Genomic DNA, 27715 nt, shown 5'->3' on the forward strand with positions numbered 1-27715 from the left:
GTTATAAACTTAATCACTTGACTGTTAATGACATTATTTGGCTGGTCACAAAGAATTGTTAAACAGCTGCATGGTTGTTGTTGCAGGTACTGGTCTGTTGGGCCACTGAAGTGATGAGACCTGCTGTAGACAGCTGAGTGAAAGTTGGAAGTGGAAGAAGTACGGGGGTAAAATCACTCGGACATTGCACCGGGCATATGCACACTGACTTGGTTTATACTTTTAAAAAGAAATGACCAGTCTTTAAGTTTGCTTGCAACTCCTGCCTTTATACGCAAAAGCGCAGTGTCTTGAATGTGGTTCAAGGAGCAATAGAGGAAAATAAATCACTTTATAAGTTGCCTTGGCATACGGTGGTGGCCAGATAATTGACTTATGTTAGGGGAAAGATATTCCTCTTAATTCACTGTGTCTAAAAATATGTTTGAAGCAAAAGTGGTTTTTTGATGGCTAATCTATCCAAGCAGCTTGAAGTAAAGTTCCCTCCACGGGCACGTATAACTGTTGGTAAATTGTTATTGGCCGCTCGACCAGTAATAATTTTTCTGTGTGATCCCACCACACAGTTGATTTCTGCTTAGAATGACACACCAAATTGACCTTAAAATTGTGTAATATTGAGTTAAATTGTTTAATAAATATCAGATTAACACATCAGAGCTGCATTTCAGAATGTGTAATATGCAAGAACAAGATGAATAGATTTAATATTCCACAAGTATAAAAGAGATTCTCAAGTCGGTTTGTTCTTTGCAACTTAAGCTGTGTACACAGTGAAGTAGTTGCCTGCATTATTACATAAGTAATGTCTCCTAATGTGTTCAAGTAATATTGTACTAGGACCACTGAAGTGCTGTAAATAAATGCAATGCTTCCTGATTTAATACATTTTACTGTTTTGTTTTCTTTTGATACAACCTTTGCTTGAAAAGGAATTGAAAGTGTGCTACAATAGTTTTTTCCAAATCCTGTTAAAAGGGTTGTGCAAATTGCGTTTGTTGTAGAAATGCTGTGGTAAGAATGACAAATCCACTAGAATTGTTATATTGCTTAACTTTACTGTCCTAAATAAAAGAACAGATGGTTACAGAAAACGTGATTTTTTTATTATTAAGGTTAAGCCTGAAGGTGTTGAATGATGCATTGGCCAGATCCACCTGTATATTATAATATTGAATATAATGAGTAAATAATTGGTACTCGCTGGTTTCATCCTGTATTGATTCTAAGTTGTAAAATGCCATTGAGATTTGTTAATTGTGATATTATTGGAGCGAGCATGCAGAGACTTGCCTATGGATAGTACCTGCAAACTGTTCCCCTACAAAACAGATTGTCCTCTTAAATCCCAAATTTTTAACTTTTATATGCTAATATCCAAGTAACATAATTAGAATGCAAATTGGTTTGCCTGGTAAGAGTTTGGTTGTCAATCCATAGTTGAAATGGGAGTCATGTAATTTGCATCAAATGACATTATTTTGCTTTCATGAGATGTTTCATCCACTGGGCATTTTATTTGCAGCTGACAGCTTTGGGTAAAACAAATAGGCTTGCAGGGGTGCACAGAATGCTTAAAGTAAGTCTTGCTTCAACATTTTTTTAAAATTTATAGTTTCCTTTTTCTTACTGTGCCATCTCACTGAACTATGGGGCTCATACTATCTAGTTAAATGTCTACCGATCACTGTCTGGTTTTCATGTGCAACATGAAATACCATGGTTTAGTCAAACTCAAATCTTCACCCTGAGGCTGAATACACTATTGCTGAAATCTAGCAACAATATTAGGACAGATTAGAGACTGAAGTATATTGTATAATCTGATAGGAAAAGCTAATCACTGCAGAACTCAGATAGTTGTATGTGCAGCTGCAGTGATGCCAGAATAGGAAAGTTGTGGTGAGGGTTTGGATGAAGTGCAGTCAGTAAGTGAGGAATAAGGGCAGAAAATCCTACAACATTCAATAAACAAAGGTCGGGCGTATGTCTTGGGAATTGATGGAGTGGTTTGACAATAACAGCAGGAAACATGCTTGAGTTTGAAATAAGCTGACAGGTCAAAGTAACCAAGAAATCTTCTCTCCAACCTATTTCATTCTAGTAGGAATTCAATTATATTTTGTTCCCTCCAGTTATCACGTCTATGACAGTTCACTCTTTCGCTCTGCTACAGTCATATAAATTCCACTGTAATGGCTTATTGCTCCCCCTTTTACTGATCAGAAGCAGTATGATCAACTTCATCATTCAGTTTAAGGTAGTTGCAGAATATTCACCAGGAAAAATTCTGGCACAAAACTAATTTCTGGTGCAAGAGGAAGGAGAGCTGAACAAGACTCGTTTGGTTCATCATTTCCAAGTCTGGGTATGGTGTAATTTCTGTCCTGTTGTTAGATCTAAACTGGAAACCTTGCTTCCAGTTTCCACAACTCTGCCATCTTCATGAGCAAAAGGAGTGCTGAACCTTTGCCTGCCCAATGAACATGATGTATTCATCAAAGCAACAGTATGAGGCTGTGTTCAGGCTGTCTTTGATATCACTTCCTAGTGCGGTGCCTTCGGCTGGGAAGTTTTGTTTTTAACTTCTTGACATTGCTGTGGTATTCCCAATGCCGTGTTAGAACTAATGTGGGGAAAACTCTGCGTATCACACTGTATATCCATTTTGCTGTTCAGAACTCGGTTCCTTTGGCCTTGCGACCTTGTCTTGGTTTCTTGGTGGTCCTTTCTGTAAACAACTTTGTATTACAGATTCAAATGATAAGTTTGTACTGATGGACTGAATTATTAATTATAGTCGGTCAAAAAGCAGCCCAATGGTCTAATTTAGTGATTAGCTCTGGATCATGAATTCCCAGCTCAGATGAGAGTTCTTGCATTGAAGAAAATTAGGGAGAGAGTAAACAGCAAAAACAAGTTGTTGGAGACATCAAATAAAAACAGAAAATGCTGAACAGGTTGAGCAGTACCTGTGCAGAGAGAAATAGTTGGTGTTTGAAGATCTTTCATTGGAACCACTCCCCATCCTTAGCATTCTGAAGAGAGTTCCCTCCAATTACACATTGATCCACCTTCCCACCACACCCTGCCACCCTCTCCCCATCCACACTTCCCATGCAAATGCAGGGGATGGAAGAACTCATCTTTCACCATTTCTCTTCCCATTGACTACTGCCCCAGTGACACCCTCCAGGTGATCATCAATTTGTACTACAGCTAATTTAGGCTGCTGGATTCTCTACTCATTACATTGCCTCCTCTAAAATGCAGAGATCAAGAGTAGACTGGATGATTGTTTCACTGAATACAGCCAGCATGTGTGACCATGAGCATCCACTCATTTACTATTTTAATTCTCTCTCCCAGTACCTCTTTGTCTTCTGCTTCTAACATGTTTAATTAAGCTCAACAGAAGTTCAAAAATCAGCACTTCATATTTCAGTGAATCACTTGGCATCCTTAGAGACATGACATTTATTTCCATGATTTCAGATCATAATGGCTTCTCTCACGTTTATGAGATGCTGGTAATAGCTCAGCTGTTGCCATTTGCAATGACTACAGACCCACATTGTGCTGCTTGTCCTGATACCAATCCCTTTGGCCAGCTCCCTCATCCCATTTATCATTTGATGCTACATTCTTTCCATCCAATCACTAACCTTCCCTTTTACTTCCCTCCCTCTGTACTTTTACATCTCCAATTTCCCAAAATACTTACCATGTTTTCTTCCCACAGAGACTGTCTGATCTGAGTATTTGCATCATTATATTTTGTTTTTCAGATTCCCAGCATCTGTGTGCATGGGTGAATTGGATATTTTCTATTCATCACACCTCTGAAGCACCCTTGATGTATAATGATTGCTTTCCTCTTCACTGTGGAGCACTAGAACTTACTGTAAATAATACTGCAGAAAGGTTTTTTTAATTACTTTAGCCACCTGAGCACAGTATCATGAACAACAGTTTGTATCCTCGGGGAATTCTCGTCAGTGCTGTGGAAACGCCTTAGACTTGTTTAATCGCACAGTAGACTGATCCCTGTTCTCTTACCATGCTCACTGAAGCCTGCTCTTTTGCACATATCAAGGATATTTTGGCAAAAACCGGGCTACCATTTGCAGTAAAACTTAATGTGACAAACGTTGTTAGTGTAGTAGGTTTAGACAGGACCCAGCATTGCTATATTTCTTGTTAGTGTGATGCCTCATGTCTCAGATCTGCACCTCTCAAAACAGCCTTCAACTCCCAGATGTTCACCAAAATCTGTAAACAACTTAAACTTGAGATACCTCTGACTACAAATTAAGTATTTGTCTATAAAGGTAGTAATTAAATGTCTTGAATATTTTAAGTTGTGAAGGGAAAGAAAAGGGTGCATTGGTCAAACTTAATTAGATTATTGGCAGCCAAAATACCAATCACATGCACTTGTTAATTATTATTGAAATTATTGCATCTTTCAGAAATAGAGGATTTGTTATTACATAAGAACCCAAGAAATAGGAAAATAGCAGGAGTATGTGACTCGATATGTGATCTGCCCCGGCAGCTGGAAAGTTGAAGTGTGGGGTGGTTGAGGAAAGCAGAGGGAAGTCAAGAGGATGAGGAAGCGAGAAGGGACTAAGAGGATGGAGATAAATGGACAGAGCTGAGAGCGAGGGGGAACCGAAGGAGAGGGAAGACTGAGGAAGGCAGGAAAAGTGGATTAGAGGTACGGAGATTGAAGGACTGTGTCCTAAAGAATGGGGGTTGGGGGGGGAGGGCAGGGCAAGAGTGGCTGTGGTTGAATCCAGTGTGTATATGCTCAGCCAGCACAGCAGAGCACAAGTAGAGGATGCACTGTGCAGCATCCAGCAGTTTTACTGAACAAACCTCTGGGTATGATAAAATGGGAATCCTCAGGTGGATTGCAGTTCCTAACAACTAAACTCTTCTTCATGGAATGACTTGAAACCAGAGGAAATTCCAGCATTGACAGCATATTTATTTTAGGAAAGTTTTGTTCCTTGTTTTTAAAACACAGTTCAAATCTCCCCAAATTCTACTCGTACTGATTACAGTCTCAGTATTTAAGCTGATTATGGAAATAGGAGCCTTAAACCTTAAACTTTTTCCAGGGTGATTTTATCTCCTGCTACTTGAGAGGATTAAAACCAGTAATGGAAGTCCAACTAATCGGGCCCTCTCTGCCTTGGCATGTGTGGACTCTTCAGACATTTCCTAGGACTCCCTCACTGGGCATCTCTAGACTCCCACCTCATTCTTCAACTAAAGTCTTTGGAACATCAGAATTTTCAAGACTCTTGTCCTCACAGGTTTGCATGAATTCCAAGAGCAGCTCTGCAATGTCATAAACAAGCGAAGTGATTTCCCACATCCCCTTCCAGGATGTTGTCAAGGAGCAAAGCTATCTCTGTTCTACAGTGGTTCTAATATCTGATTCTGGTATCATCATTTTTGACTTGTCACTATTGAATTTATTTCCCAACCCATCTTTCCAATCTTTAATTTCCTCTCCACCTGTCCACCTATTTTGTTTACAGTCCATAGCTCCAGCCTCAGCAGAGGGAGAACCTACACGAGAAAGAAAGATCCTAGATGAAACACTTGCAGAGAAGCCAGATCACATCGAGCTATCTTTATCAGCACTATGTGATCCAAAATAGATTTCATACAGAGCAAATAGCACAAGTGATTATTTATGGGTAATAGCGACTAATTGCAGGATTGGACCAGGCAACTTCTGTCACTATCCACATTGTTTCTTCCAGTGTTTACCAGCATTAGATGTGCTCCAAATGATACCAATTATAATGCAAAATGTGTTTAATTTTCTCTTGACCTAGATTGGAGCTGGTCACAAATGAAACAAGGAACAGAATGCTCTGCTTTCTTCACAGAGATGCCATTTAGAGGATTAAGCTGCTGACAGCAGAAGATCTCGCAATGCAACTCCAGAACTGACTGCAGGCTGCTCACATCCCTCCAAGTGCTCAGGTGTTGCTCAAACTACCTGACTACTTCTTGCAGAATACTGAGCAAATCATTTGACAGTAGTCCTAGTGCCAGGAGCAGTTTTTAATTGGAAGATTTGAGCTTAAGCATCACAGGCTACATAAGGAAGGTGGTCCATGTCCGCAGGAGCCACAGAGTGCACTTATGGAACATCTTTAGAGATGAAAGATTTTACCTCAGTCTCTCAGAACAATGTCTATGCAGGCTCCAGTATTCGAAGGTTGTCACTTCTGAGATATTTAACATTCTGCAAGAGGACGTCCAGCCATAGATGCAGGCCTGTGGAAGTCAAAGTCACTGTCAGCTCTGGCCTTGGGATCAGTCCAGGTGATCACAACAAATCTCGGGTAGTTGATCTCAGTTTGGTGCTTCCAGGAGCATTGGAGAGGTCACCCACACTCTTTACCCAAGGACCAAAGGCTTTGACGACTGATTTCAGTGGTATCGAACTAGGATTTTCCAGCATTGCAGGCTTCTCCCAAGGTCTATTCGGCCATCAACAGCACTCATGCCTAAAATGGCTCCCCTCAGAAGCCCTGAGCTCTCCCTTGGGAAAGTGTATGGCAGGCTTTTAGGATCATGATGTACAGAGGGACCTTCAGGTGCAAGTTCATCTCTGTGAAAATAGCAACACAAGTGGATAGGGTGGTAAAGATGCTTGCCTTCATCAGTCAGGGCATTGAGTATAACAGTTGGCAAATCATGTTCCAACTGTATAAAGCTTTGGATGGGCCACATTTGGAGTATTGTGAGCATTTCCGGTCATCACATTACAGGAAGGATGTGGAGGCTTTGGAAAGTGTGAAGAAGTTGTTCCCCAGGATGCTGCCTGGATTAGAGGAGAGGTCGGACAAACTTGGATTATTTTTTCTGGACCATTGGAGGTTGAGGGGTGATCTGATAGAAGTTTCCAACATTATGAGAGGTATAGATAAGGCAGACAGAGTCTTTTTCCCAGGGTAGAAATCTCGAATACTAAAGGGCATAGCTTTAAGGTGGGAGGGGGAAAGTTTAAAGTAGATTTATGATGCAAGTTTTTCTATATACAGAGAATGGTAGGTGCCTGGAACATGTTACCAAGGGAGGTGGTGAAGGTAGACAACGTTTAAGAGACATTTAGACAGGTGCATGAATAGGGAGGGAATGGAGGGATATGACCATGTGCAGGCAGATGGGATTAGGTTAATTTGGCATCATGGTCGGCACAGACACGGTGGGCTGAAGGGCCTGTTCCTGTGCTGTACTGTTCTATAATCCAAGAGGTATCCTGATGCAGGGTCTCAACCCAAAACGTCAACCATCCCTCTGCCTCCATAGATGCTGTCTGACCCACTGAGTACCTCCAGCAGTTTGGCTTTTTTTTTGCTGCAGCTTCCAACATTTGTGTTAAATGGGTGCTTGATGGTGAGCAGGGTCTCTGTTCGGTTGGGCTGAAGGGCTTCTTTCCTTGCTGTAGATTACCAAGTGATGCTGCAACTTTGACAATGGAGCAGCATTCAGTGAAATTCAAACAAAAACAATCTCTGAACGCTAAAGATAATTCTCTTTTTGGAATTCCAACACATCCCGCACTGACATGAGAAATGAGTATTTCAAATGCAGCTGTTTTAACAGCTTGTTTGTTCCCCCACCTGCGGTGAAAGACACACTCGGCCTGACCGACAGGCCAATGTCTTCCTGCTCTGCATTTCCCAACTTGTATTCTTCTATGTTCTCGCTCTCGAACTGCTCCCATTCACTCACTGACCACATTTACACCTGCTCCCAATGGGCATCCTGGTTTTACTCTGTCAGAGACATCCCCTCCCTGCGTCTTAAGCAGCTTCGTTTGTCTCCTGATGAAGGGTCTTCCACCTGAAACGGTAACTGTTTCTCTTCCCGACCTGCTGATATTTCTGGGATTTTCTGTTTTCATTTTAGATTTCCAGTTTTTCTTTATTTTAACCATTTACCATCACGTGGCTGAACCCTAAAAACATGAATGGAATTAGCTGCCCCCCGCTCGTTTTATCAGCTGGGGGAAGTGTCAGCCACCATTGGAAACGTCCCGCAGACTGCACTGCGTTCAAAGCAGGGGGAGACAACCTGCTCTGGGAGAGCAAACCTGGGCATGGGACTGGACCTTCCTCGCACACAGGGAACCTACTCGCACGAGTTATCCTGCGGACACTCCGTCTGCAAGCCCGGGGGTAATGTGCTTTTCTGGAGTGGGTGTCGGACTTCCTGCAGCCACGGGGAGCTCAGCAAGATCCCACAACCAACAGTCATCAGACAATCCTGTTCAGCCACTCCGGCTGTCAGACAGGCGGGACTGCGGGCTCTGCAGTCGGGGCTGGTGCCGCCGGACATATTTCCTGGTTCCTTCGGTTTAATGGGAAGAGTTTGCAGCCGGGCAGGTTTCGCCTGATCTCCAACACCGTCCGAAGCCGACAGCGGCGCGGATTGACAGGTTAGGGCGCGGCCGTGACGCGCTGATGAATGGAACAGCAAAACCTGAGAGCCGCTCAGGTGACTGGAAGGCAGCGGGGGCCGGACAGCCACACCCGGGGGGCCGGGCGACCGGGCGACCACACCGGGGGGCCGGGCGAGCACACCCGGGCTGCGTCACATCCTACAGCAAGTGAGCGGCTGGTCTCCCTGGCAAGTCACAGAAGGATCGGTGACCAGTGTCAGCGCCCTGAAAACTAAAACCGCCTTCGAGAGCAAACAGAGGCTGTGTGGGCTTGTGGAGCGAAGGGTTCCATCGGATGGAGGGTGACGGAGAGCGGCAGCGTCCCTGACGGGTCCCCCTCTCCCGCCCGGCACCGTACCGCTAACTACCGCTTAACGTTGCAGAGTTTGGCTAAAAGTGGCGCCGGGTTCCCCTGAACAAGCGGCCGGTGAGCAGGTAACCCTCTCCCGCCCCATCCCTCTCGCTTTGTTGAACGTCGGGGCGAGAGAAGGACCCTGCCGGGGGAGGAAGGGGGTTCCCGTCTCCCCCTGTCCGCCCCCGATGAAGCCCTGGCGCTGAGGAGGTGGGAGGTGGGAGGTGGGAGGTAGGAGGTGGGAGGTGGGAGGTGGGGGGGGGGACTGGAAGTCTCCGCTTGGTTGGAGAATTTCATAACCACGGAAATAGTTTATTTGTTTTATAATGCACAGTGGAAAGCAGATATCGGGAAAAGAATATTGAACAGGTCAGTGACGTCTGGGCAGAGCTGCAGCGTGGGTGAAGCTGGCTGCACACGTTCAGTGCATCGGCCTCAAGCATTGATTCTGCTCCCGCCCGCCACAGATGCTGCCCGACCTGCTGGGTACTTCCCGCTGTCTCTTTGTTTCGGGCCGTGGCACGGTGCAGACCCTCTCAGCAACGCGGCGGGGGATGTAGTGTTGTAGCCGCGGGCCACTGGGTGTCCCTGGGGTAGTTTGACCCCCGCCCCCTCGCTCGCCTCGTTTCTGCTCCTTGTTCCCAGAGAGTGGTTGCGATCCGCTGCTTCGTGCGATCCGATTGCCGCGCGTTAATCTCCAAGAAGCTGAGTAGTTCGTTAAAACTTAATGATTCTGATATCTATACCTTGTGGTTCCTTTGCACCCGATCAGCTAACCGGCTTCCTTACAAAGAGGGCCGGGAGCGATGGGTAAAGTTAGTCGAAGTAGAGAAGTAAAGGATGTTTCTGTGCAATGAATCCGCATCCCCGACAGCCCAGCTGACGAGAACATTTGTGCAACAAGGCGGCTGACAAACAGTAATTGCCTGTGTTGAATATTGGTTTATTATTGTCACTTGTACCGAGGCACAGTGAAAAATTTGTCTTGCATACCGACCGTACAGGTCAATTCATTACACAGTGCAGTTACACTGAGTTAGTACAGAGAGCATTGATGTAGTACAGGTAAAAACAATGCATAGAATTTAAGTTTAAAAGTGTAGAATGATTATATGAGCGATCTACATATCTAGGACCAGGGGTGCGCTGATTACAGGAAGAGGAGGCTGTTCAGTCCATCCTGCCTGTTCTGTTCCTCGGATGACTGTTGATCTGCACCTTGGCCTCCTTATCCTTTAACCCGTCAGCTAACAAAGCTGTGAATTGGTGTTGAAAGCTCCACCCGATCCCCAACCTTCCGAGGGCATTTTCCCACGTTTATATCGTTGGAAAATGAACTTGTTGCTTTCAGTCCTCAATGTTGCTTTCAGTTCAGAGGCTCTCAGTTTAAGGTTCTGAATTCTCCCACCAGAGAAGTTTTTTTGAAATGGAACTCGTCCAATCAATAAGTTATTTTGAAAACCTCATTCACTCAAGGGGAGCAACACACAGTCTGCTGGAGGAATTTTGAGTCGAATCAGCATCTTTGGGGGGTGGGGGGGATGGTTCATGTTTCAGATTGAAACCCTGCACCAGGGTAAACATTGACAATCCCTTTCCCTCCACAGATGCTGATCGACCCACTGAGTCCTGCAGCAGATTGATTGTTGCTCAGTATTGCAGCACCTGTAGTCTATAAGTCTGGGTTTGTGTAACCTGAGATTCCATTGCACTCCCCCCGGACCTGCCAGTGGACTCCTGCACTGTTATAACGATGCCCAGTGTAAGCATGAGGAACTGTACCTCACCTTCTGTCTCGGCACTTGCAGCCTTCTGGACTCAATATTGAAAATTCTCCAACTTCCAGTAACTGTCTTTCGCTGTCTGTATCAGAACTGGCCTTTCCTTCTGTAAGTGATCTATCTGTAATACTGGCTCAGTTGTTCTCTGTCCATCAGCACAGCCTGACTGGTTGGGTATGTCCTACAGCGCTTGATCTCACAGCTTTTTACATTCATTTGTTTATATTCCCACTCTCTAATTGCCCACATCTCACAGCATTTGTACCATCTTTCTTTCTGCCCCCATTAACCCATCTATCAGACGACCACTAACAATCCCCACGACAACCCTGGCCTCACCTTGTCAGATATTCCCTCTGTCCTACCCATCTCTTCCCCAGCCTCTCTGTAACTTAACACTAACTTTTTTCACACTTCCCCAGCTCTGGCAAAGCATCTTCAACCTGAAACGTTCTTTCTCTTTCCGCGGAGGTAGCCTGACCGGCTGAGTGTTTCCAGTATTTTTTATCTCAGATTTCCAGCATCTGCAGGTTTTTTTGATTTTCCTAATTTAACCCCTTAAGCCTTGTTATCATTCTACTGATTCACTTACCTTACCTGAGTGGAGGAGTCTAGATCTGAATGCAGTGCTTGGGGTTAACACACGAAACACTGGAGGAACTCAGGCAGCATCTATGGGCTGGTCAGTCCTGATGAAGGGTCTCGACCCAAAATGTCGACTGCCATTTCCCTCCATAGATGCTGCCTGACCTGCTGAGTTCCTCCAGTGTTGTGTGTGTTGCTCCAGCTTCCAGCATCTGCAGTCTCCTGTGTGTCCGCGGTGCTTTGGATTGTTTGGTCGAGTCTCTGCAACTGGTGTGAAATTTCCGCCCTCCTAAACTGCAGTCACCATGCGGTCGTGGGTTACATTCTACGAGTCTCACTGGTTACATTTCAGTCCTATAGTGACTTGAGTACTTGCCATCCTGATCCCTTTACCCTCCACAGGCCTTGGTATCTCATTGTTAGGAAAACATTCCCATCTTGCATCCAAAGTAGAAGATCTAGCACATCCCAAGACTGAATCATCTGCCCTAATTTTACCCCCATCTCCAAATCTTGTTCTTATAACAACACAGAAGCAGCCATTCAGCCCATCGTGTACATGCCAGCTGCCAGGGGTCCCACTTCCCCCTCTCATTTCCCTGCACTCCTGCAATCTCTCACTTGCCCATCACCTCCCTTTTGGTTTTTTTTTTTGGCCATTAACCTACACTAAGAGGTAGTTTACGGTAGCCAACTGACCCACTCACATGGTTTTGAGCCTCGTTATTTTCTTTGTGTGCTTTGGTTGCTTTTCAACCACTCACTGTATTTACAGACTTTTTGGAAAGTGTCCACTATGCTCCGTTGTTGGACAGCAGAAAGCAGCTTAATCCTGGATGGACTATCAGGAAGTGTACAATGATGTACACTGTTGGGATTGGATGACTTTTCCCATTTCCAGATAAGGATCTGTGTAAGTCTTCCATAAAATTATTGAGCAGAATGAAAGGCTCTAAAGAATTTAATTACAGTCGCAACTGTGGTAATTAGGTTAAACTGTGTGGACCAAGGTATGGTACTGGAAGACATTGTAGTGGTGAAAGTTGAATGTGTGGAACTTGTTCTAGTTCCATGCTTCAGCCTCTGCCCTGTCATCTCTGTTGTGTGAGGTCATTGAGCGATGTGAAGGACTCCTGCCCCACATGTGCTGTTCTTCTTGCAGCAGTTCTGGAAGGGTTATGGAGGTGGGTAATGTTTCAGTCGTGGAGAGAGGGAGCAGAGGCAGATACTGAAAGAATTTGTGAGAACTAACAGCTTCAGCACAAACCAGTGGCATCGCGTGTGGGTTCCCAGGGTTTCTGTTGGCTTTGACCAAGACCAGATGCCACGCAGGGCGTGACTAAGAGACCTTTGGCAGGAAGCTATTATCACGGATATTCAGGGAATAGATTTGTAGGGTTATGTTGCTGGAGTCTTGTGTTTTCCTAACAGCCCCACTGTATGTGACTACCCGGAGTGTGACCTTCAACAGTTTGATTCAAACTTGGGCAAGGAATCTACCTGATTACCTACTGTCCTCCCTCAGCTGATGAATCAGTGTTCCTCCATGTTGAACAGTATTTAGCCAGGGCACAGAACGTGCCCTGCTTGGGGACTTCAAAGTGTGCCACCAAGAGTAGCATGGTTGTACTGAGTGACTGAATAGGTCAAGTCCTGATGGACACATCTGTCAGATTGGATCTGCAGCAGATTGTAAGTGCAGCCCAAGTGAAAAATCTCCCTGACAGAATGCTGGAAACACACAGCAGGTTACTCTGTTTCTCTCTCCACAGATGCTGCCTCAGCTGTTGAGTGTTTCCAGCATTATCTGGTTTTATTTCAGATTTCTAGTAAATTGGTGAAGATCGGGTCTAGTCGATTCATGAATATTTGAAATTCATAAACCTACTAGACCTGACCGTCACCTATTTACCTGCAACAGATGCATCTGTGCTTGATGACGTTGGGGGAAGTGACCATTGCAAAGCCCTTGTGGATGCAAAGTTCTGTCTTCACACTGAGGACCCTCTATTGTGTCATATGGAGTCCTGCTGAAATGGGATGGACTTGGAATGGATCTGGTAGGTCAAAACTGAGCATCCAAGAGGCACTGTGGACTTCAGCAGTGGTAAAGATACCCACCACCACATCTGTAACCTCGTGGTCTGACACATCTCTCACTCCACTATTATTGTCAAGCCAGGGGATCAGCCCTGATTCAATGAGGGGTGTAGAAGAGCATGTTGGGAGTAGCACCTGGCTTTCTTAAAAATAACATGCCCAACCACTGAAGTGGGGTTCAATAAACTGAGCTCCACAATCTCCTGTTCAACAGATCAGAACATTGAAGCTCAGCAGTCCTACCACATCGAGTCATGAGTGGTGGTGGTCTACAGGAGGAGGGGCCTTCAAGAGTATCACTATCCTCAACAACAACGGGACCCAGCGTATCAGTGTTAAAGAGGAGACCGGAGCTTTTGCAGCCACCTTCAGTGAGGAGTGCTTCAAAAAATAATCTGTCTCCGCTCCCCCCGAGATCTCGTGAGCAGGGACACCGGTCTCCTGACCAACACTTCACTCCACGTGTTATCGCTAAGAGCACTGGATACAGCAGAGACCACAGGGCTGGACAGATCCCGGCTGTAGTACTGAAGGCCCGTACTCCAGAACTAGCTGTGCCTCCAGCCCAGTAGTTCTAATACTGTTACAGTTAATGTAGAACATTACTCGGGTATACCCTGTTCACAAAAAGGAAGACAAATCCCATCCAGTTCAGCAGCAAAGTAATGGAAGCTGGCACCAACTGTGTTATCAAGCGACACTTACTTGCCAGTAATCTGCTCACTGATGGCCAGTTTGGGTTTTGCCAGGATCACCCTTGTCCTGACCTCATCATAGCCTTGGTCAAAACACTGAACCAAAGAGTTGAATTCCAGAGGTGAGGTGAGGGGAGGGTGACTGCCTTTGAGATCAAGGCAGCATTTGATCAAGTGTGACATTGAGATTGCCTGGTAAAACTGAAGTTGATGGCCCTCAAAGGAAACACTCCAGTGATTTGAGTAGCACCTCACACAAGGGAGATGGTTGAGGTAGTTGGGGGTCAACGATCCCAGTCTGAGGACATCACTGCAGGAGTTGCTCAGGGAAGTATCTTAGTGCAACCTATCTTCAATTGCTTCATCAATGACCTTTCTGCAATTATAAGGTCAAAAGTTGTGATGTACAATCCCATTCACAACTCCTCAGCCTGAGGCAGCCCACACATGCCTAGATCTAGCCAATGGTGACAGTCAGTCAGAGGCTGAAATGTGGCAGGTGCTTGCACCACACTGTGACAGGTAATGGACCTCTCCAGCACGAGAGAGTGAACGACTTATCCTTGACATTCAATGGCTTTCCCATCACCAAGCGCTCTAGCATTACTCTTGAGCTGAATCTCTACTGGACCAGCCACATAAATACTGTGGCTACGAGAGCAGGTCAGAGGTTGGGAATCCTGTGGTGAGTGACTCACCTCCTGACACCCCAAAGCCTTTCTGCCACCTGCATGACACTGGTCAGGAGTGTGATAGAACACTCTCCATTTGCCTGGATGTATGCAGCTCCAAAAACTCAGGAAGCTTGACCCCATCCAGGACAAAGCAGCCTTCTTGGTTTGCACCCTACCTACCGTGCTAAGCATTCATTCTTTCCCTCGCCAGCACACAGTAGCCGCAGTGTATATCATCTGCAAAATGCACCGCAGTTATTGCCTAGATTGCTCCAAACCCATGAGGATGTGGACATCAGGTGTGTGGGAGCACCATCGACTGCGGGTTCCCCTCCAAGTGGCGCACATCCTGACTTGGAGATATATCGCCAGTCCTTCGTTATCACTGGATCTGATGTTGGAGATGCCCCCAGCAGCACAGAGAATACCTTTACTGCCGTGGCTGAAGAAGTTGGCTGAAGGGAATGCAGACCATTTGGGTGATGTGGCTACCAGAGTTGAATAGCTGGCAGACTTTGCAATTTGAGATATCAGTTTGACGCAGCAGCGCTGAGTGTGAGGGTGTGGTTATGTGCTGAAAGGTTATTGGTTTGGGTGTGGCTAATTGAACAGTGGTTGGGACAAGTGTTGCAGTCAATGGACGTGGTGTTTTCTGACACCTTTCTGCAGTGATTCTGTGTTGTTTTCACACTCCTGTCAATGACTCTGCTGCTCCTGAACTCTCCTCTCTGTCCGTGCCCAGAGGATCACTGGGCCCATGAAGATAAGAGACTTCTCCATTTCACACTTCACCCAAGGCCCCTCTCCTACAGGGCCGTTCCTTCCTTGTTCTGTCTCAAGAGTCACGTGTATGACCCTTATATCTATGTAAGTTACAATCCACCTCTCTTTTAAGAAGTAAAGGTCAGGTTTAAGTATTGCAGATTAGCTGTAAGGATAACATTTGAGTCACAGTGTTTGGCTCTTTGTTTATGGGAGGGGCCAGATGTGGGGAGTGTTGGTTAATTGCAGTAGTTACAATAAGCATGCTGCCTGTGTAACACTGGGCATGGACCAATAACACATTGTGACTCTAAATAATTTAACCCGTCCTTGGCTGTGTGTGCTTCCACCTGTCCATGAACATAATGTGGCATCTATTGGCAGCCGCTATAATTGAGCTGTTAAAATGCCTGTGATACCATTTTGATGTATCACTCGTCACTCTTTAGCCTCTTGATCAGGTAAACAAAGTTCCTGTCTGAGCTTTAGGTAGGCAGAGTCCACAGTGATACAGGGAGGAATGTGGGTGAAAATTAAGTGGCTTTCTTTGGAGAAGTGAGGTTTGGTGGCAATCAAGTTGAATCTGAAAACGATAGGACAGAACAGAACAGGAGTGGGAGTCAGGCATGCAGCCACAGCCAGTCAATGAGGTCCTGGCTGATCTGACACTGGCCTCGACTCCACTTTCCTGCCTCTTCCCCATAAGTCTAAACACCCCTGTGATCCAAAAATCTGTTCGTCCCAGCCCTGCATGTGTCCAGTGGCTCAGTCTCTTCTCGTGTCTGGGGTGGCTCCTGTACTGAAGTACAAAAATGTACCACTTACCTTCCTAACAGCTTTGAGTAACTTCTGTAAAGGTCACCCGAGTCTCTTTGCAACAACGTTCTCCAATTTGTCACCATTTAAAAATACTCTGCTCTTCTGGTTTGTGCATCAAAGTGGACGACCTGCCGCACATCGTACACAATTCCATCTGCCGTGCGTTCACCTTGTCTGCATCCCCTTTTTAAGCCACTTTACATTCTTTTACCACACTCAGTCCCATCTGGTTTAATATCATCAGCAAACTTGTTTAAAAAAAAAGAATGACCTGTGGTCCCCTCAGTCAAATTATTGATGTAGAAGGTGGGGCTTGAACACCGATCCCTGTGGTACCCCACTACTGATAGACTGCCAACCTGAGAGGGACCCATCGGTTCCCCACTCTGCATTCTGTCCACTAACCAACTCTCAGTCAGCGTTCGTGTATCCCCCTGCTTCCGTGTGCTCCGACCTGCGTGGGACTTGCTGAAAACCTTCTGTCATGAACCAGCAACAAAAGAAACACACCGAGTCATGATTCACTGTTAAAAGCTACTTTATTAATAGCTACTTTATTAATAGCTACTTATGATAATAAGCAAAATAAAAGTAAAAATGTTAGAGGTAATAATGTTAGAATCTTGAACATTAACCCCAAAACTAAACTCGTCGTGTGTGTGTGTGTGTGTGTGTGTGTGTGTGTGTGGCAAAGTCCCAAACTCCAAGTCCAGGAATGGTTCTTAAAGTTCAGTTCAGCAAGCCATAAGGTGAAACATGAGCAAAGGCTTCAACAACCACCATTGACTGAAGATAAAACATAGATGTACAGAGAACATAGAGAGTAATTACGAAATCCAAATGGTCCACTTTAGAACTCAAACGACACCTCAGTGTTTACTCAGCAGTGACCACTCCACCGCATCTGCCTCACCCCGAAAGGCACTCGAATTGTGGCCGTCCACACAAATACCTGTTTCCTTCTACAGGTCAACAACAAAGTGAACTCCACTGCTTTGTTCCAAAGTATCTGCCACCCCAAAAGGCATCCGAGACCTGGCCATCCACACAAATGCCTGTTTCCCTCTACAGATTAACAACAAAGTGGACTCCACTGGATTCCTCCAAAAATCTGTACGTGGATTGTAGTGACAGACACAGTTATTGTTTCTCATCCATCGATAGAGAAACTAGCAGGCTGGTCTTGCTCTCTCTCCTCTAACTGACTGCTCCAAAAACGTCATTACGTCCTTTATCTTCCGTTGATGTAAGCATGCCACACACACACACACACACACACACACACACACACACACACACACACACACCCACACACACACACACACCCACCACTATGCTCTATCTTAAAGGGACATTGACCAATAGTAACCTAGTCTGTAACACTTCTGAATATCTAAGAACACCACATCCACTGGGCCCCCCTTATCCATTCACTGGTCACATTCTTGAAGAACTTCAACAAGTTAATCAAACATCTTAGTTTCCAAAATGAGGAAAAGGGGCAACAATTGAACTTTAATAGAACATGTAAAAAAAATTTTAATGGTGATGTTTCATTTGTCACTTCCATTTTACCTTCATTTTGTCTAAATATTTTCGTTTTGCACTTTGATATTATGCAATGTTTAATGTCATGATTGCACTGTATTTCTATATCCCATTATTTTATTTATTTTGCTCTTAAGTGATGTGAATGGAAATGAATATGTTTTACGAGCAATCTTCTGTCCTCTCTGGCTGAAACTACACTGGAGATGCTTCTCAGTACCCTAGGGGTGACGGTTCTCTGGAGCAAAGCACTTAGTCTCTAAAATTTCTCCCAATCAATTTTTAATATTTAGATGATCTAGCTCTTTGGGCAGCACTCTTGTTTCAATGTTTGATCCAACTCCAGAGACTTGACCACATAATCTCAGCTGACACTTGAGCTGGGTACTGAGGGAGTGCTGCACTGTCAGAGGTGGCAGTTCTCAGTGATGTGGCAAACCAAGGCGTAATCATCATTTTGGATGGACTTCAAAGAACCCATTGTACAAATAACTGAACAGGTGACTTCTTCACTAGTGCCCAGGCAATGTTTAATACATTTGACAGTTAAAACCCTAATAATCCGGCATCCGGTTGTTTGGAACCACTAACGGTCTGGCATCTGGCTCACTCGTTAGTTGGGATTGTGAACTGTGGTCCAGAGTGAAAGTAGCAGTGTGGCCAGAGCCAGGGTCCAGACTGTGGATCAGATGTGCAGCCAGCGCTGGGGATAGGGTCAGAAACGTGGGTGGGTCTGTGGCCAGAGCCAGGGTGAAGAGTGCCTGTGTATTTCCTGCTGCTTTCAGTTTCACTGGGTTTATTGGAAAATTTAATATACTACTGTGAGGCATGTAAAAAGAAATCAGAGCGTTAACATCCAGTTCTCCGCAATATATACTGATCCAGCACTACCAAAGTCACAAGGGTGACGGATTATGGGAGGTTTACTGTATTACTCCAGCAGTTCTGCCTATTAAAAGGCGGTCAGTACATGGAACGAGCTGCCAGAGGAAGTGGTTGAGGCAGGTACAATAACAACATTTGAAAGACATTTGGACAGGTTCATGGATAGGAAAGGTTTAGAGGGATATGGGCCAAACGCGGACGAGTTGGGCCAAAGGGCCTGTTTCCATACTGTCTGACTAATTCATTGCTTTTTGTGGGAGGCTGAAATGAGCAAACGGGTTGCAGTGTTTCCTACAGTAGAATGTTGACCACAATCTGAAGGTACTGTACTGGCCAAGGAGCACTTTGAGGCATCTGAAAGTGATAAAAGGTGCTACGCAAATGTAGGTTACTACTACTTAATGCTAATTTGCTTTTCATATCCACATTTGTGCCTGGCAGCCTTTCAAGACCATGATGGGCAGTCTTCTGTTGAAGCTTTGAGGAGCCAGGTGAGGAATGTCCTGAATAGGAGCCTTGTGGAAAGTGTTAACTGGATCTTGCACTGCAGGGAGTGGTGTTTTAGATACCACGTGAGGGTGCTTTGTGGGTTGTTGTCTCCATCATTCGCACAAACTACTTCCTTGGAAGTTTGTATTCTATATCTTTTGGAAATTTACTTTGGAACATTGCCCAAGGCTGCTCTTGTTCACATTAGACACCTATCAGTAGGTGTGTGTGAACTTAAAATATCACTTGAGTAAGCTTTATTTGTTTTGAATTACTAAATCTGTACAAAATTTTGCAGCATCATTTATCTACCAATAGCTCAGGTCCTAAATAAAAATAAACAGCAATAGTGTTCACCAGTACAGAGTCCCAGAGATTCATTGCTGAATCTCATGGAAACTATTCCTAAGGTGACAATCTGCTGCCGTCCACACTGCCACCAGCTGCTCGTTGGGCAGACATTTAAAAGCTGCCCATGGAATTGTTTATTGACTTGTCATTTTAGCAAGATGGAGGAGGAGCTGGGGGGTAACCTATTGTGGGTACTTTCTCCAAGGACTCTCTGTTTGTTGTGTGCCATGATTCAAGAGCCTGATGATGACTGTTGATTATTTTTAGCAGATGGATGATTATTTTTGTGGACACATCCATCTCTTGTTGGTCTGTATTGTTGCATTTCGTTCTGACAAAGCCAAAAGATGAGACAGTCTTTTGCAGAGCTTGTGGGTTTTGAGAAGGACACGTGATTTAGTGATGTTCTGCCTCTCTCTCCAAGGTCTTTGAAGCTTTTATATCAATATAAGTATATTGGAGATCTCTACAGTCTTTTTAATTATAAGAAAGAAACTGATGGCATAAACAATTTTGATTGTACAATGCCAAGGTAAATGAGCAAAAGGTTATTTGCTAGTTCAAATGTAGTTGATTATTAATGGGTACTTTACTGCAGTACAGGTGTAATATCATTGTTTAAATATTTGATTGAAATCTAACAGTATGATTGATAGTCAATTTATTAGAGGCTACTTAAAAAGGGGTGTGTTGTCTTTATCACCCAGTATTGTATTCAAGTCCCACCCAACGAGATTTGTTTTTTCAACTTTGATAACAGATTGCAGCAGTGTACACAAGTCCTGCTGGATTCTTTTCTGGGACCCAGAGGATCTGCTGTTGAACAGGAAAACCATAACCAATGTGTTTGCAGCATTAGTTTACGAGTCTATATTATGGTTTTCCTCTTCCCAACACATCCATTCAGAGTAAAACTGGACCTGTCCTTCCCTGAGATGGTCTTTGGAGGAGAGAGCACAAGGGAAACTGAGTTGATGCCACATGGGTCTGATGGCCACCTGTACCCTTCACCTCTGTCTTTGACAACTTGCTCCCTCGTTAGATGCAAAGTCTGAATAATTAATCTCCCATGATGTGGCTCCCACACTCCAGCAACTTACCCTCTTCACGGGCACCATTGTCCTCCTGCTGGTCACTGCCTTCCTGCCCTATTCTGCCCATTGATTCTCCTTGACGATGTAGGACTGAAATGGGGAGAAATGTCTTCACACGGCAGGTGGTGAGTGTTTAGAATTCTCTACCCCCAGAAGCGTCATCGCTGATTGCATTCAAACCTGATTTCAGTAGAGATCTGGATATCAAAGGAGTCCAGGTGTTATGGGGATAGGGCAGATGTGGTGCTTTGAGATAGATCAGCCATGATCTTGTGGAATGGCACAGCAATCTTGAGGGGCTGAGTGGTCTCATCCTGCTCTAACTTCTTACCATTGATGGCAAACCTTCCAATTCCTCTTGTCTGCAGAATCCTTTCATTTTTTTTCTTTTCATTATCTTCTGGACCAATTTTTCACTTAATCCCGAAGCTCCCTCTGCTTTTATCAGTTTGATGTTCCATTGCTTTCTACTCTGGAAACGACCGAGAGATTTATTGCAAACTAGGTTATTCTCTGTAAATGAATACTGTTGTTGGAAGTAGTGTTTAAATATTGGGACAATTAAAATTGTAGCAGAAAAGGTCATGAAAAAAGGCAGACAGCTAGAAGCTTCAAAATATGTGGATAGTATCCCAGATGTAGCAAAGATTATATCAGCAATCTCAAGAGAGGGAGAAGTGAACTATATTAAAAGAAAAAGTAAGTGCTTCAATAGTAGATGACAAAGCAGACTAAATGAATGCACGCTCCATCCTTTTCAGTGAGAACCAAGGTTTGGCACACAAAGGAATTGATAATAATGGCATGAATTTGTTAAGACAACTTAATTGACTTTGAAACAACAAAGGTGATTGATAAAAGTTGGTGTGGTTGATGTTATATGAATGGAGCTTCAGAAGGTGTTTGACAGGTGTTTAAAGGAGATAGTGGGAACTCAGTACACTATAGGCCAAGGACAAAAAGTGGAGAGTCATGCTGAATAAATGTTTTCCATACTGGGGAGAGATAAGCAGACAACGTACTCTGCTCTCAATACGTACTCCAAGGCTATGTTTTATATTACTGGCCTATACATGGGGACACAGATCATAAGTTCAAATTCTAATGAAAGGTCATTGACCTGAAACATCAGTGCTGTTTCTCTCCCTAGATGCTGCCTGACCTGATGATTATTTCCAGCATTTGCAGCTTTGGGCTTTTCCATCGTGATTTCAAAGTTTGCACATGACGTCACAGAATTCACAGAGTACGGATGAAATTCAGCAGGGTGATAGATGTTGGCAGAGTCGATGCTGAGGGGGGGACCGGTGATTGTTTGGTGCCTTCAACACATAATTCATTATAATTCATGGGCATTACAGAAAATAATCAAATCAGCTACTTGCAAGGTGCCTTTTATACCTGGAGGACCAAATTACAAGGGGTCCACGGTACAATGCACTGGTTGGACCATACCCAGAGACCTGTGAGGAGCGCTAGGACCCATGCCTTCAGTCAGTTGTATTGGCAGCGGATGGGAGTGTAACATGGTTACACTGAAGCCTCGCCCGTCTCCAAGGGTTAATGTACGAGGACAGATGAAGCTGGGCTAATATTCAATGGAATGTAGAAAAATTTGGGGGGAAATTATTTCAGATTGGGGCATGTGACATGGTGAGGAAGGGAAGGGGAATGAGGCTGATGGGATTGTGCTGCTGGGAACTGCATGGACCCAATGAGCTGAATAGTCTCTTCTGTGCCATAATAAATGAGTAAAATTACAGCTAAAGAGCACTTCTTCACACCGACCAACTTCAGCCGATGGCAATTGATCGCAGGTTTCTAGTTTTAAATAATATTGATTAGCTGACAAAAGTCTTGAGGGAAGGTGGACATGTGGAGATCAGCCATGATCTCAATGACAATTGTAACAAGCACAAGGAGTTTAATTACTTGTTCTTGTTCCAAACCTAATGCTTGAAAATAGGATCCGGAGTGGATGGTACAATAGACTGCAGGTGCCTAATGTCCTTACAGTATGGGAAGGGGCCCTTTGCCTCTTTGGGCCCAAACTCTCCCTGTGTAAGAGCAACCCAGTTGCTCCCACTCAGCCCTGGGAATTCCTTCCTTTCAGATACTTGGATAAATCAGCACCAACAGCATTAAAGAAACTCAGTACCATGCAGGCCAAAGCTGCTTATTTTTTGGTATACTATCCACACTGCCACTACATTCACACACCACCAGTACAGCATGTCTGTATTATGTACCAGAGCAGCCAATGATCAAGGCTTCATCAGCACCACCTTCCATACCCACAATCTCTTCCATCTAGAAGGGCAAGTATGTAGTGGTTAGCATAATGCTGTTGTAGAGCCAGCGACCCGGGTTCAATTCCGGCCGCTGTCTGTAAGGAGTTTGTACGTTCTCCCCGTGTCTGTGTGGGTTTCCTCCGGGTGCTCCGGTTTCCTCCCACATTCCAAAGACATACAGGTTAGGAAGTTGTGGGCATGCTGTGTTGGTGCCGGAAGCGTGGTGACACTTGCCCCTAGAACACACTACTCAAAAGATGCATTTCACTGTGTGTTTCGATGTACATGTGACTAAGATATCTTATCCATCTCCTTTCTGACACTCCACTACTCCCCAGGCAGGGTCTTGACCCGAAACGTTGACAACAGACGCTGCTCAGCCCATTGAGTTCCTCCAGCAGATTGTTATTTGCTCCCAGGTGGATGTACACGCTTCTGACAGAAAACGTAACAAGTGCTTTCTGGGTAAAGCAGCTGATAGCTGCCCATCCAATAGATGACAGCCACAGGTGGCTTGACACTTGACGTAACATCTGATTTGATGAGGTGTGTGAAGGGAGACTGCACAAAGCAAGATGAGTTGCTTTGCGGGAGAGCATGGGGATGGGAAGGAGGAGGTTATGTCTTTAGGGAGCAATTAATTTAACTCCACTTCAGTGAGGACCACAATGTATATCTGTGCTTCACTGAAAGATGCTACGACTGAAGGTAGCCAACTGTAATTGCAACCTGAAAGCAGGGTAGGAAATGCATTAGAAGTTGCTGCTGTGGTAACTGCTTCTTGATATTTATGTCTATAAAGCTGCTAGGTTATGATTGCAGCTACAAGCAACATTTTGTAGTTCAGCTGCTGTCAGCTGTCACATCACACTGCGTAGATTCAGTCACTGCCTGTGGTCACCCCACACCCATAATTGGCAGCTTTGGATATGGATGACCTATTTTGCTGGATTGAAGTGCCCAGACCTCAACAGTGTGGCCTGAGGAGAGGTAGGCCCTCCCCTAGTCCAGTGAGGAAGCCTTGGGCTGAACTGCCCCTGAAATCTCTGACAGCCAGCTGAGCTCTGCCAGCTGTCAACTCTGAAAGAACTATAATTGTCACTGAATGTTTCTGAATTTGGAAAAATTTAGGCATCTATTTTGTGAAAGAATAATTATTTTTAATAATTAAAATATAAAAATTTAGATATAAACTTAGCTAAGAATCAAAAATATCAATCAAAACTGAAATAATTTAAAGGAAATTTGATTTCTTCACTATTGCCCTTCAGTTGAAATCAGTGGGGTTGCTGATAATGGACCAGGTCTAACCTGGCTCAGAACCTGAGAAACAATGACTGCAGATGTTGGAATCTAGACGTAAAACACGATGATGCTGGAGGAACTCAGCAGGCCAGGCAGCATCCGTGGAGAAAAGCAGGTGGTCAACGTTTCGGGTCAGGACCCTTCTTCAGGACTGAAGATAGGAAAGGGGGAAGCCCAATATATAGGAGGGAAAAGCAGAGCAGTGATAGGTGGACAAAAGAGGGGAGGTGGGGTGGGCACAGGGTGGTGATAGGTAGATGCAGGTAAGAGATGGTGATGGGCAGGTGCGGGGGAGGAGGGGAGAGCAGATCCACGGGGAGGGGGATGGGTCAAAGGTAAGGAGAGAAAAAGGGAAAAAAGGTAGGAAAAAAGAGGTGAGGAAAGGGAAGAAGAGAAGAAGTGTGATGGGGTGGGGGGGCGGGTTGGGGGAGGTTTGTGGGGAAGAGGGGTGTGAGAATCTGAGAGCTGTTTTATTTATTTTTTCCATGCCTTTGATTACGTGGATGTTGTAAACTTCCACTTACACAAGTAAATGCCAGTGGTTCCTTTCAGGAATGCTGTTTGACCAGCAAGATGTAGAACATTCTGATGTTTCCTGCAGCATCCGTAAGGGTTGCGGAGTCGGTCACCACACGGTGTCATCGCAGAGCTAGTTTGCTGCAGTTTGCATTAACTCTGCCAATCATAACAACAGTCACCTCTCATGTCCTCTGGGAACAGCTCCGACAACAGCTCAAGTTATTTTGGATGACTATATTTTCCAACTGGGAGCGGCACAGTGATGTAGCTGTCTCGCAGCTCCAGTGACCCAGCTTCAATCCTGACCTCCGGCGCTGCCTGTGTGGAGTTTGCATGTTCTCCCTCTGACTGTGTTGCTTTCCCTGGATGCTCCAATTTCCTCTTGCATCCTGTAGACGTGCGGGTGGGAAGTTAGTTGGCTGCTGTAAGTTGTGTAGGTGAGTGTTAGAATCTGGGGGAAGTTGATGAGACTGTAGGGATAAAATGGGATGAGCACAAATGGTTGGTGCAGACAGTGGTCAGAAGTGCTTGCTTCTGTGTTGTGTGGCCCCCTGTAACAAGGACTGCTGTGTAGTTAGTTTATTCGTTGGGTAAGAGTGGAGGCAGACAGACTTGGTACGTGTTTCCAGGGTCCTGCTAAATGTAGTTGCGATCATTCACCAACAGGAAACACTGTACAGGGCCCTGAAGCAGGGGAGCTCATCAGTCAAAAGGTGATGGGGAAACCTAGGCAAGTCCCTGATTTTACGTGGCTTCATTCTGTACATCGAGCAGGTGAGGATTTCCCACTCTGGCTGAAGTGGGAATGGGGAGGGCAGGGAGGAGGAAGTCAAACAGTGAGCTCCGTGAATAAAGGAAAGTTTATAACAAAGGCTGAGGGAGTTAAACAGAGGGAGTTACTTCTCAGTCATAAAGTGCTTGAACCCCATGGGTGTAACGTAAGGTGTGGGGATGGTTTGGTCACCAGCTTGGTGGACTTGTGGATATGGTGTGATGCTATGGGAAGGGTCAGCACTGGTGGCCTTTAATGTCAAAGTGTATAAATGTCATTGCTGGATGCTACCATAGAGCTTAACATTTACTTCTTTCTCTTTGTATAATTCTAGTGAGGAGCACCTCCAGTACTATACCAGACTACGTGGAGGCTCCTGCCTGTTCTCTTTCAAACATCTTAATAACTTTCAGATCTGCTTGAAGTTTCTGATTTGTTACACGGTTTCCATTTTAGACTTTTGGACCTTGGGGATTACCCTGATTCTAGCTGAGAAATGGAACTGGTGCTTCCAATAGGAAAGCAATGAGGTTGGATGTGCTGAGAAGTCTTGGCTTTCCGTACAAAACAAAAGGATTTAATGAAGGCTGGATTAAAGAATGTGGTGAAAATGATCAAAGTAGTGAATGAAGTCCAATAAAATTCCATCATCCCCATTTGAGGGGGTGGAAGTTCACTAGGTCAAGAATTCAGCTTGCTGTTTCATATTTCCTCATCAAAGGAGGCCATTCAGCCCATCATGTCTATGCCAGTTGACAAAGGTCTCCCACTTCCCCACTAATTTGGCTTGTAAGCCATTCTTCCTGAATTACCAGCAACTTCCCCTGCCAGATTCCATCTGGAGCACCCGGGGGAACCCATACGGTCTCAGAGAGAACATGCAAACTCCACACAGACTGCACTGGACATCAGGATCTCTGGAGCTGTGGGAGAGCAGCTCCACCTGCTGTGTCACTGCGCTGTTGGCCTTTTCAGAACTGCAAGAGCGAGGCCATTGGCATATCGCAGTGGGCATGTGTGTCCTGTTGTTGTATTGAAGAACTGGACCTCGGAGCAAAGCAAGTGCTCCGGGAAAGGGACCGAGGGCCAGGAACCACTGAGGAGATGATTTTGGATGCTGTCTCGCACGATGCCGGGACCTGCTTCTATCAGCCTCATCAGCAGATCAGTTGGCAGAGACTGGAGGCAGGTGACCGAGCTTGGGAAAGGGGCCTTGCTCTCTATCCACAGGGATGTACCCAGTGACCCATGTGGCAATGGATTTGCCTGTTCCAGCAGGTCAGAAGTGAATATTGGGTGGTCCAGATGTTAAATCATAAATTTTTTGAACCTGGAGAGCAAGTTAGAATTCTCTTCTATCAGCTGGAAGTGTTGGGACTCCTGTACTGTTACCCCCAGCCAAGGCAGATGGGAATTCCTTCCCTCAGATGTTCCATCCCCACCTGCTCCCAAACAGTTCATCTGATTCCCAAAAGTGTCTGGGTTCAAGCTGCCATGTAACTGGTACATTAATCGAATCCATCTCCCCCTTCTGGTGGCACAGCTAGTGGAGTTGCTCTGTCTCAGCTCCAATGACCTTCACTGCTGTCTGTGTGGAGTTTGCACGTTCTCCCTGTGACCGCGCGGTTTCCTCCCACGTCCCAGAGGTGTGTGGGTTGATGGGTTAGTTGAGCACTGTAAACCACTCCCAGTGTGTAGGTGAGTGGCAGGGTCTGGGGGAGAATAAAATCCGTTGGTAAGTGTAACGAGTGGGTGATGTTCGGTGCGGTCTCGATGGACTGAAGGGCCTGTTTCTGTGCTGTATCTCTCCATGATTCTACTTGGTGATACTTTTGTCTTTTTCAGGTCCTGTCACTGTGTGATTCATTCTAATGACCCTCCACTGCAACTTCAGCACCTCAAATCGATGTAGTAAGTCTCCGGCTTCATTTTAAATTTCTTTTTCAGCAATTTCATGCTCCATGCCAACACTTGCAGCTTAAAAATCTGCAGATTGGTTCAAATCTCTCTCTAGTGCGGAAATGGGGATGCTGGCCTGTCAGAGTTGTCAGTTGGTCAACAGTCCTCGTCTGTTGTTGCAGTTAGATGTAAGAACACAACAACTTAAGAGGAGTTGGCTACTCAACACCACCCTCCCCCCCACCCCACCCCAAACTTGTACCGCCATTCAATGTGATCACAGCTGCTCTGTCCCAGGCCTCATCCCCTCTTCTGTTG

The 27715-nt window shown here is 45.1% G+C and overlaps 2 protein-coding genes across 7 annotated transcripts in view; both read left to right on the top strand.

Moving 5' to 3' along the window:
• usp48 (ubiquitin specific peptidase 48) overlaps nucleotides 1-1088 on the top strand; it is a 133010-nt gene extending 131922 nt beyond the window's left edge. Inside the window, exon 27 of one of the 2 annotated variants that reach the window (XM_052039261.1) lies at nucleotides 87-1088. In XM_052039261.1, coding sequence (XP_051895221.1) covers nucleotides 87-109 — 23 coding nt within the window. In that variant the 3' untranslated portion in view covers nucleotides 110-1088. The remainder of the gene's footprint in view (nucleotides 1-86) is intronic. The other variant, XM_052039262.1, reaches the window with a different exon arrangement.
• A 7139-nt stretch (nucleotides 1089-8227) lies between these two features.
• Nucleotides 8228-27715, top strand: part of si:ch73-206d17.1 (tyrosine-protein kinase STYK1) — a 58844-nt gene continuing 39356 nt past the window's right edge. For 2 of the 5 annotated variants that reach the window (XM_052039365.1, XM_052039369.1), the window contains exons 1-2: nucleotides 8480-8911; nucleotides 27344-27409. In XM_052039365.1, the coding sequence (XP_051895325.1) occupies nucleotides 27370-27409 (40 nt within the window). In that variant the 5' untranslated portion in view covers nucleotides 8480-8911; nucleotides 27344-27369. The other 3 variants (XM_052039367.1, XM_052039368.1, XM_052039366.1) reach the window with 3 other exon arrangements.

This window comes from Pristis pectinata, chromosome 26, assembly GCF_009764475.1.
Source record: "Pristis pectinata isolate sPriPec2 chromosome 26, sPriPec2.1.pri, whole genome shotgun sequence".
Lineage (NCBI taxonomy): Eukaryota > Metazoa > Chordata > Chondrichthyes > Rhinopristiformes > Pristidae > Pristis > Pristis pectinata.